Raw genomic sequence first — 13,892 nt, forward strand, 5'->3', positions numbered from 1 at the left:
AACGGGGCCTGCACCGCTTGTAACTTGTTGAATGCAGACTACCACCTGTGTGTTGTGGTCTTAAAGGTGTTTCACAAACACATCTGCTTCTACAGTCTCAAGCAGGGGAAGGAAACAAGAAAGTTATGCATGAGATAGATATTTTTATTATTGCAAGTTTTTAAAGCAGTTTTTAACATTGTGTTTTAATGTTGTAACCTGCCCTGGGGCCCTAGGCTAAAGGGTGGGTAATTATTATTATTACTATCATCATTAATTGGATAACTATAGAATCACACTATTCTTTTTACATATGAACGGGGGGCGGTTTGATTTAGATTAGTGTTCTATATTTTCCATCTTCTCATTCCAATGTAGCTTCAGCTGCTTATTTATTATCTTTGACTTTATTTTGACAGATAATATGTACCTCTTTGTTAATTTTTTTCTTGGGACAGACATGTTAATTTTACAGTTACTTCACTTGTTGTGTGTCTAGCTGAGTTTTTATATTGATGTATTTTCATTCTGTAAAGTTTGATACTTCCCCCATCATTTAACCTACAGTATAACACTTCTGGATTTTGCTGCTATACCACTACATACACTTTTATCTAGCCAGAAGAAAAAGCAGAAACAGAATATCAGAAATGAAAAGAAACACTAGAGAAAACATTTGCTAATTTTTTTGGAAAGTACAAACTATTTCCATACTTTTGGGCAACAGTTTGGGAATAATATTTTTTTTCTCTATCCACAGTCACTTGCTGTTGTGTCCCCTTGGTTCATTACTGACTTTTGTTTGTAAAGAAATGGTTGTCCCAGCTAGGAATTCAGCCACGTTTTGCTCTGGGTCAGCAAGGCAACAATTACAAAAAGTATGACCTGTTATTGCATGGTTTCACAGGTCTTTGGTTTTTTTTCAACCACACATAATTTAAAGCTTTTAGAAATTGAGCTTACCATCTCAGACTTCTTTAGGTAGGTGTTTCTAGGTCTGAATGCCAACGTGAAAGACTACTGACACAAGATGTTGCCACTGCAACATTTCCTGCTGACTATATTTCCTTTCACACCAGAGTTATACAGGTGTGGGAGGTGGATGTTTATACTTCCATGACAGCTTTAGTGCAGCTCCAGAAACCATATAAAGCATCTGCCTGCTTCATTCAGCTGCAGTCTCACCCTCATTGGAGTATTTAAGGTGCTCTGAAATCCTTAATACATTCTTTTTCTACCCAGTGTTCCAAAGTTACCAATTTTAGCCTGCCTGTACTAGTCACACTTAATTGTAGTGAATGTTCAAAAACTTCCACCATATCCTATTCCACCACCATCATTCTGTTCTCTTTTTCCTCATTTCCATATCATTTTGTCAAGTTTCAGTGTCCCCAAATACTTCCCCCCCCTGCCCCAAAAGGAACCAAGAATGGTGTAGAACTCATAAATTTATTGTACAGTAATATGTAGCTTAGCTGTTATGGATCCAGCCCAATCACCTTCTAAATCCCTCCCGCAGATGGTCCAGGAATCAGCATGTTTTTACATGAGTAGAATGTGTCCTTTTATTTAAAACTAGCTGGCCCTGCCACGCGTTGCTGTGGCTCATCCCTGTGACTCCCCCCAACCCGTCCCGACCTATGACCCATCCCGACCCCGTCCTGCCCCCACCCCCCAATGCAGGTGAGTCCCCACCTCCGCTCCCTGCAAACCTGAGCTGAGGTGTTTTGGAGAGGGAAGGGGACGGCAACGGCGGGGCAGGGCTTGGTTTTCAGTGCAGTTTCGGCACGGCCTGTCTCTGATGGTAGGATGTGGGTGGCTAGGGGCAGGATCCCCGCATGGCCCTTTGTGGAGGAATGGCTGTTGTAGCGGTTATAGCATATTGGTTCCTGACTTTATGATCTGCCCTACCCTGTGAGACGCAGCTTCTGGCTTCTATTTCCCAGCATGCAGTTTTGTCTGAGTGGTGTGTTATGGAACACAGGGTTTGGGGGGTTTAGCCTGGTGCTGTTGTGATGTCTGTCTATGCAAACAGTATGTGGTCACTCGCTTATTCGCATGTGACGTTGTGTCCAAATTTGAACGCAATCGGTCATGCGGTTTTGGTGAAAAGTGGAGACAAACAAACATGGTCGGTTTACATTTATAGATAGATAGATAGATAGATAGATAGATAGATAGATAGATAGATAGATAGATATAGATAGATGCATTTCTTGGTTATTTGTGGGGGGCATAGGAATTCGTTCTTTCTTTCTTTCTTTTTTTCAAAATATAGTCCAACCTCCCCACAAGGTCTGAGAGACAGTGGACTGGCCCCCTGCTGAAAAAGTTTGCTGATCCCTGTTTTATATGGTTGAAGAGGACAGATAATTCTGGTTTGTTGGAGGAAAAGAGAAAAGAGCCAGGAAAAACTCAATTATGCAGGAGAACCTTCCCAGGGGAAAAAAGAAGTGCTCCAGAATCCAGACTGATAGGAAAAGTTCTTACTCACATTGGATTTTTAAAATGATCAAATAGACATGTTGAACACAGAAAAACAAACCCATCTGAATTATTTGGTTGTGTTAACTTACCCTAACTTAACTGAAGAAGTGTGCATGCACATGAAAGCTCATACCAATGACAAACTTAGTTGGTCTCTAAGGTGCTACTGGAAGGAATTTTTTTTATTTTGTTATCCTAAAGTTGCAATTCTAAGCATGCTTGTGGGGAAAATGTTGAATGTGACTCACATGAAAGAAGGGAATATATTTCCAAGAATAATTTTGAGTATATGGTGTGTTATGTATTTTTCAAATAGTTAGCAACTCTGCTGAGCTATCTTTCCTTCAGTTCCCATTACTTCTTGTGAAATCAAGTCATTTAGGACTGTAGATCGCAATCCCAAAACTTTGCTGGTTGTTAATTGAAACATGAGAATAATTCATCTGGAGGAATGAATTTCAGTTTCCCAGATGGGAAAATGATTTTTAAAAAATATTTGGAAATTCAAAATATTGGGTTATATTTGGTTCGATTATAAGCAGATTACATTGACATAAACTGTTCGCCCCAAGATTGTTCTGTGCTTTTATTTTCTACATGTGTTATTGCATTAAGTTACAATAGCATGTTAATTATTATCAGTGATCCTTGCAAACCTTCCCTACAGGTGAAACTCGGAAAATTAGAATATCGTCAAAAAGTGCATTTCAGTAATGCAACTTATTATTTTTTAATTTTCTTTTAATTTTTACAAATGCTTTCTTTTGGAAATTCCACAGTAATAAAACAAATAGTTACAATAATACAAAAGTAAACAAAAAATAATCATCGCTATTACATTTCATTAATTACATTCCATTTATAATTGACCCGCCTAATGACAAATAATTACACTTACAACAAATCAAGGCTTGACATATCTTGCTTTGCATGTCATGCATCTATCTCATATATTGGTTTCACCTTTAAAGTTGCATTACTGAAATAAATGCACTTTTTGATGATATTCTAATTTTCTGAGTTTCACCTGTATATTGTCCAGGCCTGGAGGTTTTTTTGCTTGAGATACTATTCAGTATTTTGTGATGGCTTGCCTCTACTCTGAGGGGGAAGGAATTTACATTTGACTCTCTCACAGCTGCTCTTCCTGTTATTTTAGTCTTTGGAATTTATCATGATAGTTTGATGTTTTAAAACCCCACAAGTGTAGCTTTAGGAGCAAGCACACTTCGTTTCTGAAATCATAGAGTGTTCTTTTCCAAGGCAGGGCAAGAAAACACAAAAAAGGCTTTAATAATACAGTAACTGCATTTTCTCTCAAAAAAACAAAAAGATGAAGCCACCTTCTGTGAGTGGATCTACCAATTTTCTGATATTTTCTCATTTCCTATCAGTACCACATGGGCATAGGCGGGGGGCAGTTGCCCCCCCCAACAGAAGCCTGACCCCCCCCCCCCCACAATGGGATTGGGGGGGAATTTTGCCTGTGATTCCCCACAAAAAGCTCAACAACTTTTTGTGTGTACCCCCCCCAAAAAAATCCTGGCTACGCCCATGAACCAACCCCTTTCAGTAGGGTTCCCTACTATTCAGGAACAGACATAATAATATGGGTAAGTGCAGATTAAAAGCTTAAGAAAAAGGAATGTTGTTACAAACTTTTAAAAAGCAGCCAGGAGATGGAATTCTGAAGACCAGGTGCCATAGCTGAGAAAGCTCAAGAGTGTTAACATCTCAAAACAAGCAGTGATTACCATCCACAAAACAGGGTTTTGTGAAGCTGCCTAAGGTTTCCTAGTATGAATACCATGGGGTTGGACTTCTCAGCAGCTGTAGTGTCATTTCATCCATTGAGAGTTTAGGTTTTCTAAATGTTTCACTTGACAACAGCTGCCTCTGTGTGCATACTGTCCACTTGCAAATGCTGCTCATTCACATATACAGTTGTCAGTGTATTATATTCCATAAGGAGCAATTAAGCTTGAAAGCGCAGGGAGGTTAGATAGAAATGTTTTAACTTGAGCTAGCAGGAAACTATAATAATTATGAAGCTATGTAGTAAAAAAAATAAGTTCCATTTCAGAGTGTGGCACAATCTCAGCAGAATGCATGGAAAGGGCAACATGAAGATGTTATATTACCCAAGAACTTAACAATGTTTTACAACATGGTTTTTCAGGACAAATGTCAAAGTCTGTTACTATTTAATAAATAATACCACAAACCCAAATTAAAAGTAGTGTTTTAAGCTGTGAGGATCTCAATAAAATAGACAAAATAACATATTGCAGGGCAGAGATGAGGAAACTTTTCAAGCATATGGGCTGCATTTCACTCTGGGCAACCTTCCAGGGGCCACATGCCAGTCACAAGTGGTTCAGAAGTAAATGTTGTAGGAGCAACTAGTGTACATTTTACCTTTGTACAGTAGTCCAGTGTCTACATACCATCACAGATCTCTCTTTATCCCTCAGCCAGGGAAGGAAGAGGCATTGTCAGTATTCAAAGATACATTCCAGGCAGGCAAAAACATGCATAGAAGATACGAAACAGGGACAGTAAGTGACCTGAGGGGAGTCCTGGGGACCAGATAGAGAGGCTTGGGGGGGGGGGCACATTCAGCTCTGGACTTGAGGTTTCCCACCCCTGATGTAATGGAATTGTTAGAATTTTGCGGCAAAGCTTGAAATGTGGAAATAACAAGCTTCAGTTTTAGATTATATTACATGGTTTCCTGCAGGCCACTTTCCACTAGTAGAGGTTATTCTTTGGGGAAAAGAGAAAAACTACATGGAACATTTCCCTGGACAATTTGGGAAGGATTGGGCTTGGTGGTGCTTTTATAAGCCACCAAGAGTCCTTACCCCACTAGTTTCCTGTATTTCTGCAAAGGCACTTTTCACAATAATATTAGCTGCCTATGGTAATGGAAAACCAATAAATGAGTCAGGCTGGGCTAGGGCATCTAGTAGGTAACTTGAGCATCCTTTCTTTCTAATACTTTCGCTCATTAAGATTTTATTATAATTAATCTCTTAATTTATTTTTGAAGATACCCTATTATGTTGAAACAGATTTTCCCGTACTGCTATGCCTGTGAAGCATTGTAAATGTAGCAAGTCCATGTGACAGCAAAAGAAACAAATCAAATTTCATTGGGTTCCCACTCCAAACCATGAATGCAACTCCCCCATCTTCACAGTCCTCTAGCATCCTCCCCCAGCTGTGACCCCTCCAGACATCTTGAACTATGCACACATCAGTCTCAGCCACTGCAGCCAATGGTCATGGATGACAGGGGCTGTAGTCCAAAACACCAGCATAAGGTACCCTTAGGTACCAAAGCAGTATGGTTGACATTCAGAAAGGTAGGCATAGCCAGGGATTTGCACAGATAGAAGTGGGATTCTTTTCTCTTTTCTTTGAATTGCACACACACACACACACACACACACACACACCATAATATCAGGAACTAATTTTGAAATATCTTTTAGATTGAAGGTGATTTGGCAGAGGAGCCTGCCAAGTTCAGAGTCTCCCTGAACAAGCAAAATTAGTGGCATGGCTTTTGAATTCTATTTTGTATCACCAAGAACCAGTGAACACTAGTACAGTTTCACCAGAAACTCACAAATCAAGGTTTTATTCCTCTTCTAACAGAACTTCTTAGATATTGTATGCATCACAAACTTTGTGGGTGGGGGAGCTGCAATGCATGCACAGATGGAACGTTCAGAAGTTCACAAAAGTTGAAGACCACCCAATAAGTTGTATCTAATGCTAGCCCTGGTCAGAGTAGACCCATTGAAATTAATGGGCATGGTTAACCTTAGACCCTTTAAACTCAGTGGGTCTACTCAGAGTAGGACTTAGTTGGATCTAACTTAATGACTATTTTGACCCGAATTACCCAAACGAGATGCAATCCTAAATTGTATTCCTATATTCGGCTTCCTGGAAGACTCCCTAAGTACAAGTCAACCATGCTTTCTTTCTGCCGGTCCTTATGTTTCATTTATCCTTTGCAAGCTCTCACAGGTAGGCATAATTCTCTGTCATCTGTTTATAGTGATGGTGACTCTTGGATATATCTTGCAAAAATAATAATAACATGCTTGTCGTTCATTTTTGAGCAAGAACCCACAAATGACTAACACTTTCCCCATTAAATTGTGGCTTCTCCTGTTGAGTCACAAATTTAATAAATGTCTCTTCTAGCCCAGAACAGAAAACATGCAACCTCAGCATGATCACTAACTGCTGTATTTTACACCATGCAAGATCTGCAAACAATAAGATTGCTCTGAAATGATGCCAAGAATCAAATTGTGATGACAGGACTGGAAAACATTTTGGTTGTGAAAAGGGAAGCAGAATTCAATGTGGATTTGCTTTTGGGCGGTGGTGATAGGACATTGTTTAGGGGAAGTATGCAATTCCCATCATCACTATTAATTCACTTTTAAAATGAAGGTTTGAAATTGAATTAAGTTGAGAAATGATATTACAAGAGGAATGCGAGATAAGCTTGTTTTCCCTTACAGGGCTTTTTTCTCTCAGTTCCCTCTGGGCCAGTCCAGACATAATTCAGACCATCTCTTGACCACAGTGAAGTTATTGGCACCTGGCTGTGAGCTGTTCCATCCCTCTTCCTTCCCCTCTATCAATTCCCCTCACCTTTCTTTGTCAACATTAGCCAAAATGCGTTGTAACATATATACTGGCATAGGCCATAGTTTATGTTAGCAGGGTTTGTTGTGAGCATGGTTAATATTAGCAATGCACAGCTCCAAACTACTGAAAAGCTTAGCCTGGTTAGCATTCATCAACATTAGTCTTGGTACAGATGTGCAAGCTTGATGCCAGTCCTAATTCCATGGTTAAATTCCCTGCATTTTGTATGCACTTTGTACTACAAACTTAGCATCCATGATATTTCTCTTTTATTGTTAAATACCAGTCCTTGGATCAAATAACACTCAAGAAAATATACTGGTGCAGTGTGGTAGAAAATTTGGCTGATAGCAGTGTGCAATCCTGAACATGCTGAGATTTCAATGACTGAATAAGGGAAGAGAGTTCTCTGCCAAGTAGGATGAAAACTCTGTGGGCCTTTTCTTTATAATTATTCAGCTCTCATTTGTTTTTTAGTAAGATTATTCAAGTGGATAGCCAGAGGTTCCTTGATTTTTTTTGTTTATTGCAACCAAGTTTCCCTGTATCTTTATAAAGCACCTGCTTTAACCTCCCTTCTTTAATTTCAGGGATTTATTTGTTGGATTTAATCTACATTGATTCAGCATATCCTGCTTCAGGCAGCATCATGGAGAACGAACAAAGATCCAATCAAATGAACAATATCCTCCGAATAATTGCTGATTTGCAAGTCTCCTGTAGCTATGGTTGGTAATTTTCCTCTTCACCAATATTTCTTTAATATAGTAAATTAGCACCAGATGTCTGCCTCATACAAAGAGGTGCTTTAAGGGATAATGTAGATCAGGAAGCTTTGTGCTACTGAACCATTTAGTTTCTGCCAAATTAGTGAATTAGATAAAGTGCTTGTTGTTCTGGCCCAGCTTAAGTCTGCAGACATAAATATATATATCCCATCTTTACCTTTTTATTACAGTCAAACTTTACATAAACTGCATTACATTTTCGTTATGGCCAAATTCCACTTGAGATGTTCAGTGCTTCCTATGAGCTTGTGGTCTACTCTGATTTCTAGAAAATCTGTGCCTTTTTCTGCCTGAATTAGTGGAATTCTCATAATAAATAATATAATAGTAGTAATGTAGACTTGTTCTATAGCTGCAGTTTCCCTTGCAACCTGTTCTCAGTGTTTTCTGGCTGTGCCTCTTTGTGTTATAATCTCCCTCCATTTCCCTTAGGAATATTATTTTTATTCTATTATTTACAGTATTTATATACCATTTATTTCATCCATTCAGGAGAGATCTGGATCGCAAAAAAATGTGATTTTCTACCAATTGTCATATTCTACCACATATTTCCATAAAAGCTATTGTGTTCATACCTAATGAGAGAAGATTTGATCTCAATACAGTACTTACATTCTCTGCCCAATGAAATAAGATTTTTCTGAGGCTCCAGAGGGCATTAGACTTCTTTGAGGTGGCACCTCTAATGGAACTTGTAGGTAGGGCCAATCTTGAATGCATCTCCAGTGGGAGGAGCCACTCAGATCTCCCAATGTAAGGAGCTGAACTGTTGAATCTGGTTATAGCAACTACTGGTAGGAGCCCAGCCATAGATAGTTTAGGCTTTGTCATGATCCACTTGATCCTGACTGACTCAGGGCAGTAGTAGCAGTTGCTGTCAGATGAGGAAGAAGAAGAGGAGAGTATGAAGGATGCATCAGCAGGAAATAGCCAAGAGGGAGGGTGGAGTCTCTTCCCCTTTGTGTTTAAAAGCCAGGAAATGGAAGGCAGTTCCCAACAATGGGTCAACCTGCCAGGAGGGGAGACTGAACAACTACAGGCTTGTCCAACTTCCAAGAGACTGTGATCTATTCCCACTAAAAAAACAACTGGCAGTGATCTACCCACTGGATTGACCAAAGTTGTTCAGGGTTTTTTTTAGGGGGTGGGAGGGGCCACATGATCTACCATGATCTACCACAGGCACCCCACGATCTACCAGTAGATCACGATCTACCTGTTGGCCATCCCTGAACTAGACGAACTGCCCTGAGACCTTTGGGCATAGAGCGGTATATAAATTCAATAAATAATAATAGAGGGGCTGACCTCTGTCCTGTTGCCAAGAACTTGGTGCCACCTCTGCGATTGGCAACAGACCCATGCCCCTTGGAGGAATGTGCGCCTCCAAGAACACCATTCTCATAGGGAGAAAGAGTCTCATAAGCAAGCATGCCATATCTCGCCCTTAAAAGCTGGCAGAAGGGATATGACAGTTTGTCACGATATCTTAACAGCTTTCATCAAGTTTTGGGTCCATGATGCTGTTCTCGAACTCTTGATCCATACCTTTTGTGACAGAGACGGAGGAAGTTTCATACCTTTTGTGATGGAGACGGAGGAAGTTGTCATGCTACTTTTTGATTCTGACGGGCTTCCCTCTCCATAAGACAGGCAGGGAACATAAGGAGTCCAGTGTGGAGAATCAGACTGCAGTGGACTTGGCAGGGAAGGGTTTGGCACCAAGTATAGAGTATATCTCTAGTCAGGAGAGGGTTAAGTTTTGTGCCACCTTGCACTCATCTTTCATTCTAAAGATGTCTAATGCTCTCTGGCAATTTTGTAAATGAGAAATTCATGGTAATAAAATTTCCGTTTCACTAGCCTATCTATCTGTCCTTGGTTGGAAAGCTTGGTGTTATATTTCAGCATAGACAGTGCAAGGAAATAAAAGTTTGAAGCATGTGGTTGAAACTGCTTTTGTTCTTGACAGTTATGGGATTTATATGTGCTTTCTTTAAAAAATGCAGATCACCTTATAACGTTACCCCATGTGCAAAAATACTTAAAGTCTGTCCGGTACATTGAAGAGCTTCAAAAGTTTGTGGAAGACGACAACTACAAGTACGTAGCATCCTTTCCTTTGGCCCAGTTGAGTTCATGGAAAAGATGGCCTAGCCTCAGACTTGAATAAAGGGTTTTTTAAAAAGGTGCTCCTGGCAGGGATATACTTAGATTTTTGTTGTTGTTTTTAAAAAAATGATATTTAAACAGTAATGATATTGTCAGGGGGTTGAGTGAAACCCCAGATGGAACTTGTCTATAAGATCTAACCTCATTTCCAAAATGAGACCATTTCGTGAAAACTTAAAATAAAAACCAGATAGGCCTACTTGTTGTTTTATTGCATTACAGCCCCATGCTCTTAAATTGAAGAATTTGTGAATGAGGCCCACAGACTAAATTCAGAAGACCACTTTTGACTTCCTTGCAATTATATCTTATTAGAAATTTAAGTAGAGTAGATGGTTCATCATATGGTGGATGTGCTCCTTTGGGAGAAGTCAGGATAAAATTGTAATCATAATCTTCTAATATTCATAGTGCAAACCTGAAAAAATATAAGAATTGCTTTGTGACTGTTGCCTGATAGTTGGAGGTATGTGACAACAAAGTTTACAAAGGTAGCAGTACCTCCATAATCCAGAAGCAAGGCATGACACTGTCTCCAGTCACATGTTGGGATAAGCCAAGTTTTCTGACATATCATGGTTTATGTTGAACAAGTAGCATAGTAGGTTATGCTATGCTGCCTGATCAGGTGTGCTTTGCTCCTCTCCTAGAGAAAATAAGAGAAACAAATCAGGAAACAACAAATAAATCTAACTTCCCTATGATGTCTGAATACGGGATCCCAGGATTACTAGCCAGCCTAAACTATGGCTTACTGTTAGTTTATGAACCTGACTTGTTAGGAAGCAACAAACCAGGATCCCAGAGTCAGGTATCACAGGAAGCCAAGCTTAATTGCAGTTTCCTTGTTTGTGGAAGTGATTAGGCCATGTGCCCCGGCAAATATTAGACATAATCTCACAAATTGTAGGGCAGACCTTAGGGTTTCATCCTTTATGAGTGCATTTTCATGTAGTTCAGGATAACATCACCAATAGCCCCAAAGTCTGAAAATTAATTTATTAATTTCTACTAAAAATGTTTGGGGTGAACACTGGAAACATATTCAGATCCCATGATATTGTGTGAATGGAAAAATTAATGGATTCAATCAAGAAAGAGCAATATACCACAGTTAAGGTGACACAGCGGACAAATCTCTTGGTTGACACCTCTCCTAAATTTTGTTATTGTAATTTTTCAGTGTTGGTGTTGGGAGGGTGGCTCCGTAAATCCTCCTTATCACAAGTGCTGCTGCTGCTTAGTAGGTTTTTTCTTTCTGATGTGACTCATAAACTATTCTGACATTCATACCGATCAGCCAGATGAGCTCCCATTTCACCCCACAATCTCACCTCCTACCATATGCATCAGGCAGTCTGTTTGTTTGTTTTTAAGCAGTACACAAACTTGTTTTAAAAGCAGTGCACATTTAATTTTTAAAACTGAAAAATTATCTATGGATCACAGGAGAGTGGTATGTCAGTGACATCACAGGTAACTAACCAATATGTACATTCTAAAGCCAGCATTTACCCATTCAATCATGAGCCACTCTGAAAACTTGTAGAACTGGTGTTTCCAGAGCTCAGTCTTAGAGATAAAAATGCATTTGCCACTCCTGTGTCTTCCACCTCCCTTCTTCTGGAATTCACACCAGGACTGCGTAAAATACTATGGAGTAGTATGCTGGGGAAAACATGCTGCAGAATCTCTCCCCATTTCATCATGTTGGACAGTAGCTAGAAAAATCAAATCAGTAACGGCCTTTTTGCTGCTGAAAACCTTGTTTATCTTATTAACAGGTTTATTTTTTGGATCAGATTGAACACAGGCATAGGAATAATGATGATTTTGTATCAGAATTCTGTTTAATGTATCATGCTGTCTTCCAGATGAAAAAAGCTTTGTATGCAAAATGTTTTCAATACAGCCTATCACTTCTATTTTTTAAAAAAAAGATGGGGTGAAATTTTGTACAGCTTTCATGTGGCAGGATGTACGTGTATGAATGTGTGTATAAGCTTTTCTTGCCTCTAGGTTCCTAGGGAAAGGAGTTTGTGGTTTTCCACTCTAAAAATATAGTCTGCAAACATTTACATGTTGAAATCAGTTTGAGTTTGACAGGTATTCATGACTAAATGGCACACAGTGTTAATAATGAGAAGATTCTGGAATCCCCAGGGGGCCAATAAACTCCCTACAATACATTAATAACAGCCATTAGCAAATATAGAATTAATCTGCAAGCAAGAATAATGTGCTACAACACTGGAAATTGTACACACACACAGACACAAACACTCTCTTACGTATTTACTATCATTGTATTAAAGAGATACATTTTGTTCTACTCCTTACCTCCTCTTTAATATTTTCTTAGTTTAACTACTCTGTCTTATGCATTGTGTCCAACACGTAGGCTGTAGGCTGCATTACCATTTACTCTGGCTTTAATGCACCCCCTCTGCTGGTATTTGAATCTGTGTAAACATGACATTAACCAGAATCTATATCTAGCTTGTCATTTCTTGAGAAATACAGCTGTTTGATGTGTTTTCCCTCAAACCAGTTTCCATCTGATTTGTTAACAGAAGCCACACTTACTTCACAATTAAGCTGAGTTGTGTACATATGAGAAAGCCATTACACATGTTTAGATGATAGTGCATGGACAGATGATGGCTTCATGAATAGGAGTTGGGAAGGTTGCAGGAATGGGGAAACAAAGCAAGTAATACACAAGAGATAGAGATATTCCTGCTCCATCTCTGGTTTGTACAATAGTGTGCCAATGCAACTTAAAATGCAGTGGGGGGAAACAGCCTCACTACATTTTAAGCCGCTAATGTGTACCTAGGTGCAGTTTCCCAAAGATTTGTTTTGTTTGCATTTCTTGGTTTTATAAGTACTTTAAATGCATAAATGATAAACAAAAGGTTTATATCTTAACATTAAAAATAAAACAAGCTTTAAAAAAAAAACCTCCTAAAGTATGAGTACTTGAACACACAATTCTGGTAATACCTTCCATTCAATCTCCATTCAAATAAATGGGAGTTCTGTTTGCATGAATATGTGCTCTTTCCAGCTCTCAGACATATTAATGGGATCTACATGAGAGAGATTTTTTGTTAACTTTCTGTTTTCCTGTGGTGTTTGTTTGAAGGCATAGGGAGCATTCCCTGTAACACTAGTGAAAAGTGAGTAATTGCAATCGGTGTGTGTGTGTGTGTGCGTGTGTGCGTGTGCGCGTGCCTGTGTTGTGGTTCATAGATGGGATGCCAGAAATTTAACCACATTGCCTAATTTAGTTCTTGGATAGCGATTCACATTCATGCGATGATGTTAAGATTATATATACAGTAGGTTTCCATTAGCTTGAATATTATGTGTGTAACAGAACAAAACAAAGGGTTCCTCTAAATATTTAGGGGCATGACATAATACTTGGAAGTGGGACAAAACATGAGTAATTTAAAAATATTTTTTCTTAAAACAGCTTTTAATCTCCACAGAGGCATTTCTAGCAACAGTAAGCAGTATTTACATACATTTTTAATACAGGCCAACCTTTGCTCTTCCATTTGATCTGAATGTCCATTTTCTAAGTACCGTAGTTGTACTGTTTTTAGCTACAAATGCATTACACCTTAGGAAGACTGAGTAGCAGGAATCAAAATAAAGAGGAAAGAGTGGAGGGGATCAGAGTTTGACAAAGTTCTCAGAATGAGGCTGAACAATCTAGACATTTCTTTGGAAGAATACAGACCCTATATGACCATGTTTTTTGGCTCAGCAATGCAG

General features: G+C 39.1%; 1 protein-coding gene across 14 annotated transcripts in view; it reads left to right on the forward strand.

Annotated features, from left to right (window-relative positions):
• Positions 1-13,892, forward strand: part of RALGPS1 (Ral GEF with PH domain and SH3 binding motif 1) — a 206,914-nt gene that overhangs the window by 134,696 nt on the left and 58,326 nt on the right. For all 14 annotated transcript variants that reach the window (XM_060270379.2, XM_088664937.1, XM_060270383.2 and 11 more), the window contains 2 exons: positions 7,734-7,871; positions 9,944-10,037. In XM_060270379.2, coding sequence (XP_060126362.1) covers positions 7,734-7,871; positions 9,944-10,037 — 232 coding nt within the window. The remainder of the gene's footprint in view (positions 1-7,733; positions 7,872-9,943; positions 10,038-13,892) is intronic.

Source organism: Zootoca vivipara, chromosome Z2, assembly GCF_965207765.1.
Source record: "Zootoca vivipara chromosome Z2, rZooViv2.hap1.1, whole genome shotgun sequence".
Taxonomy (NCBI): domain Eukaryota; kingdom Metazoa; phylum Chordata; class Lepidosauria; order Squamata; family Lacertidae; genus Zootoca; species Zootoca vivipara.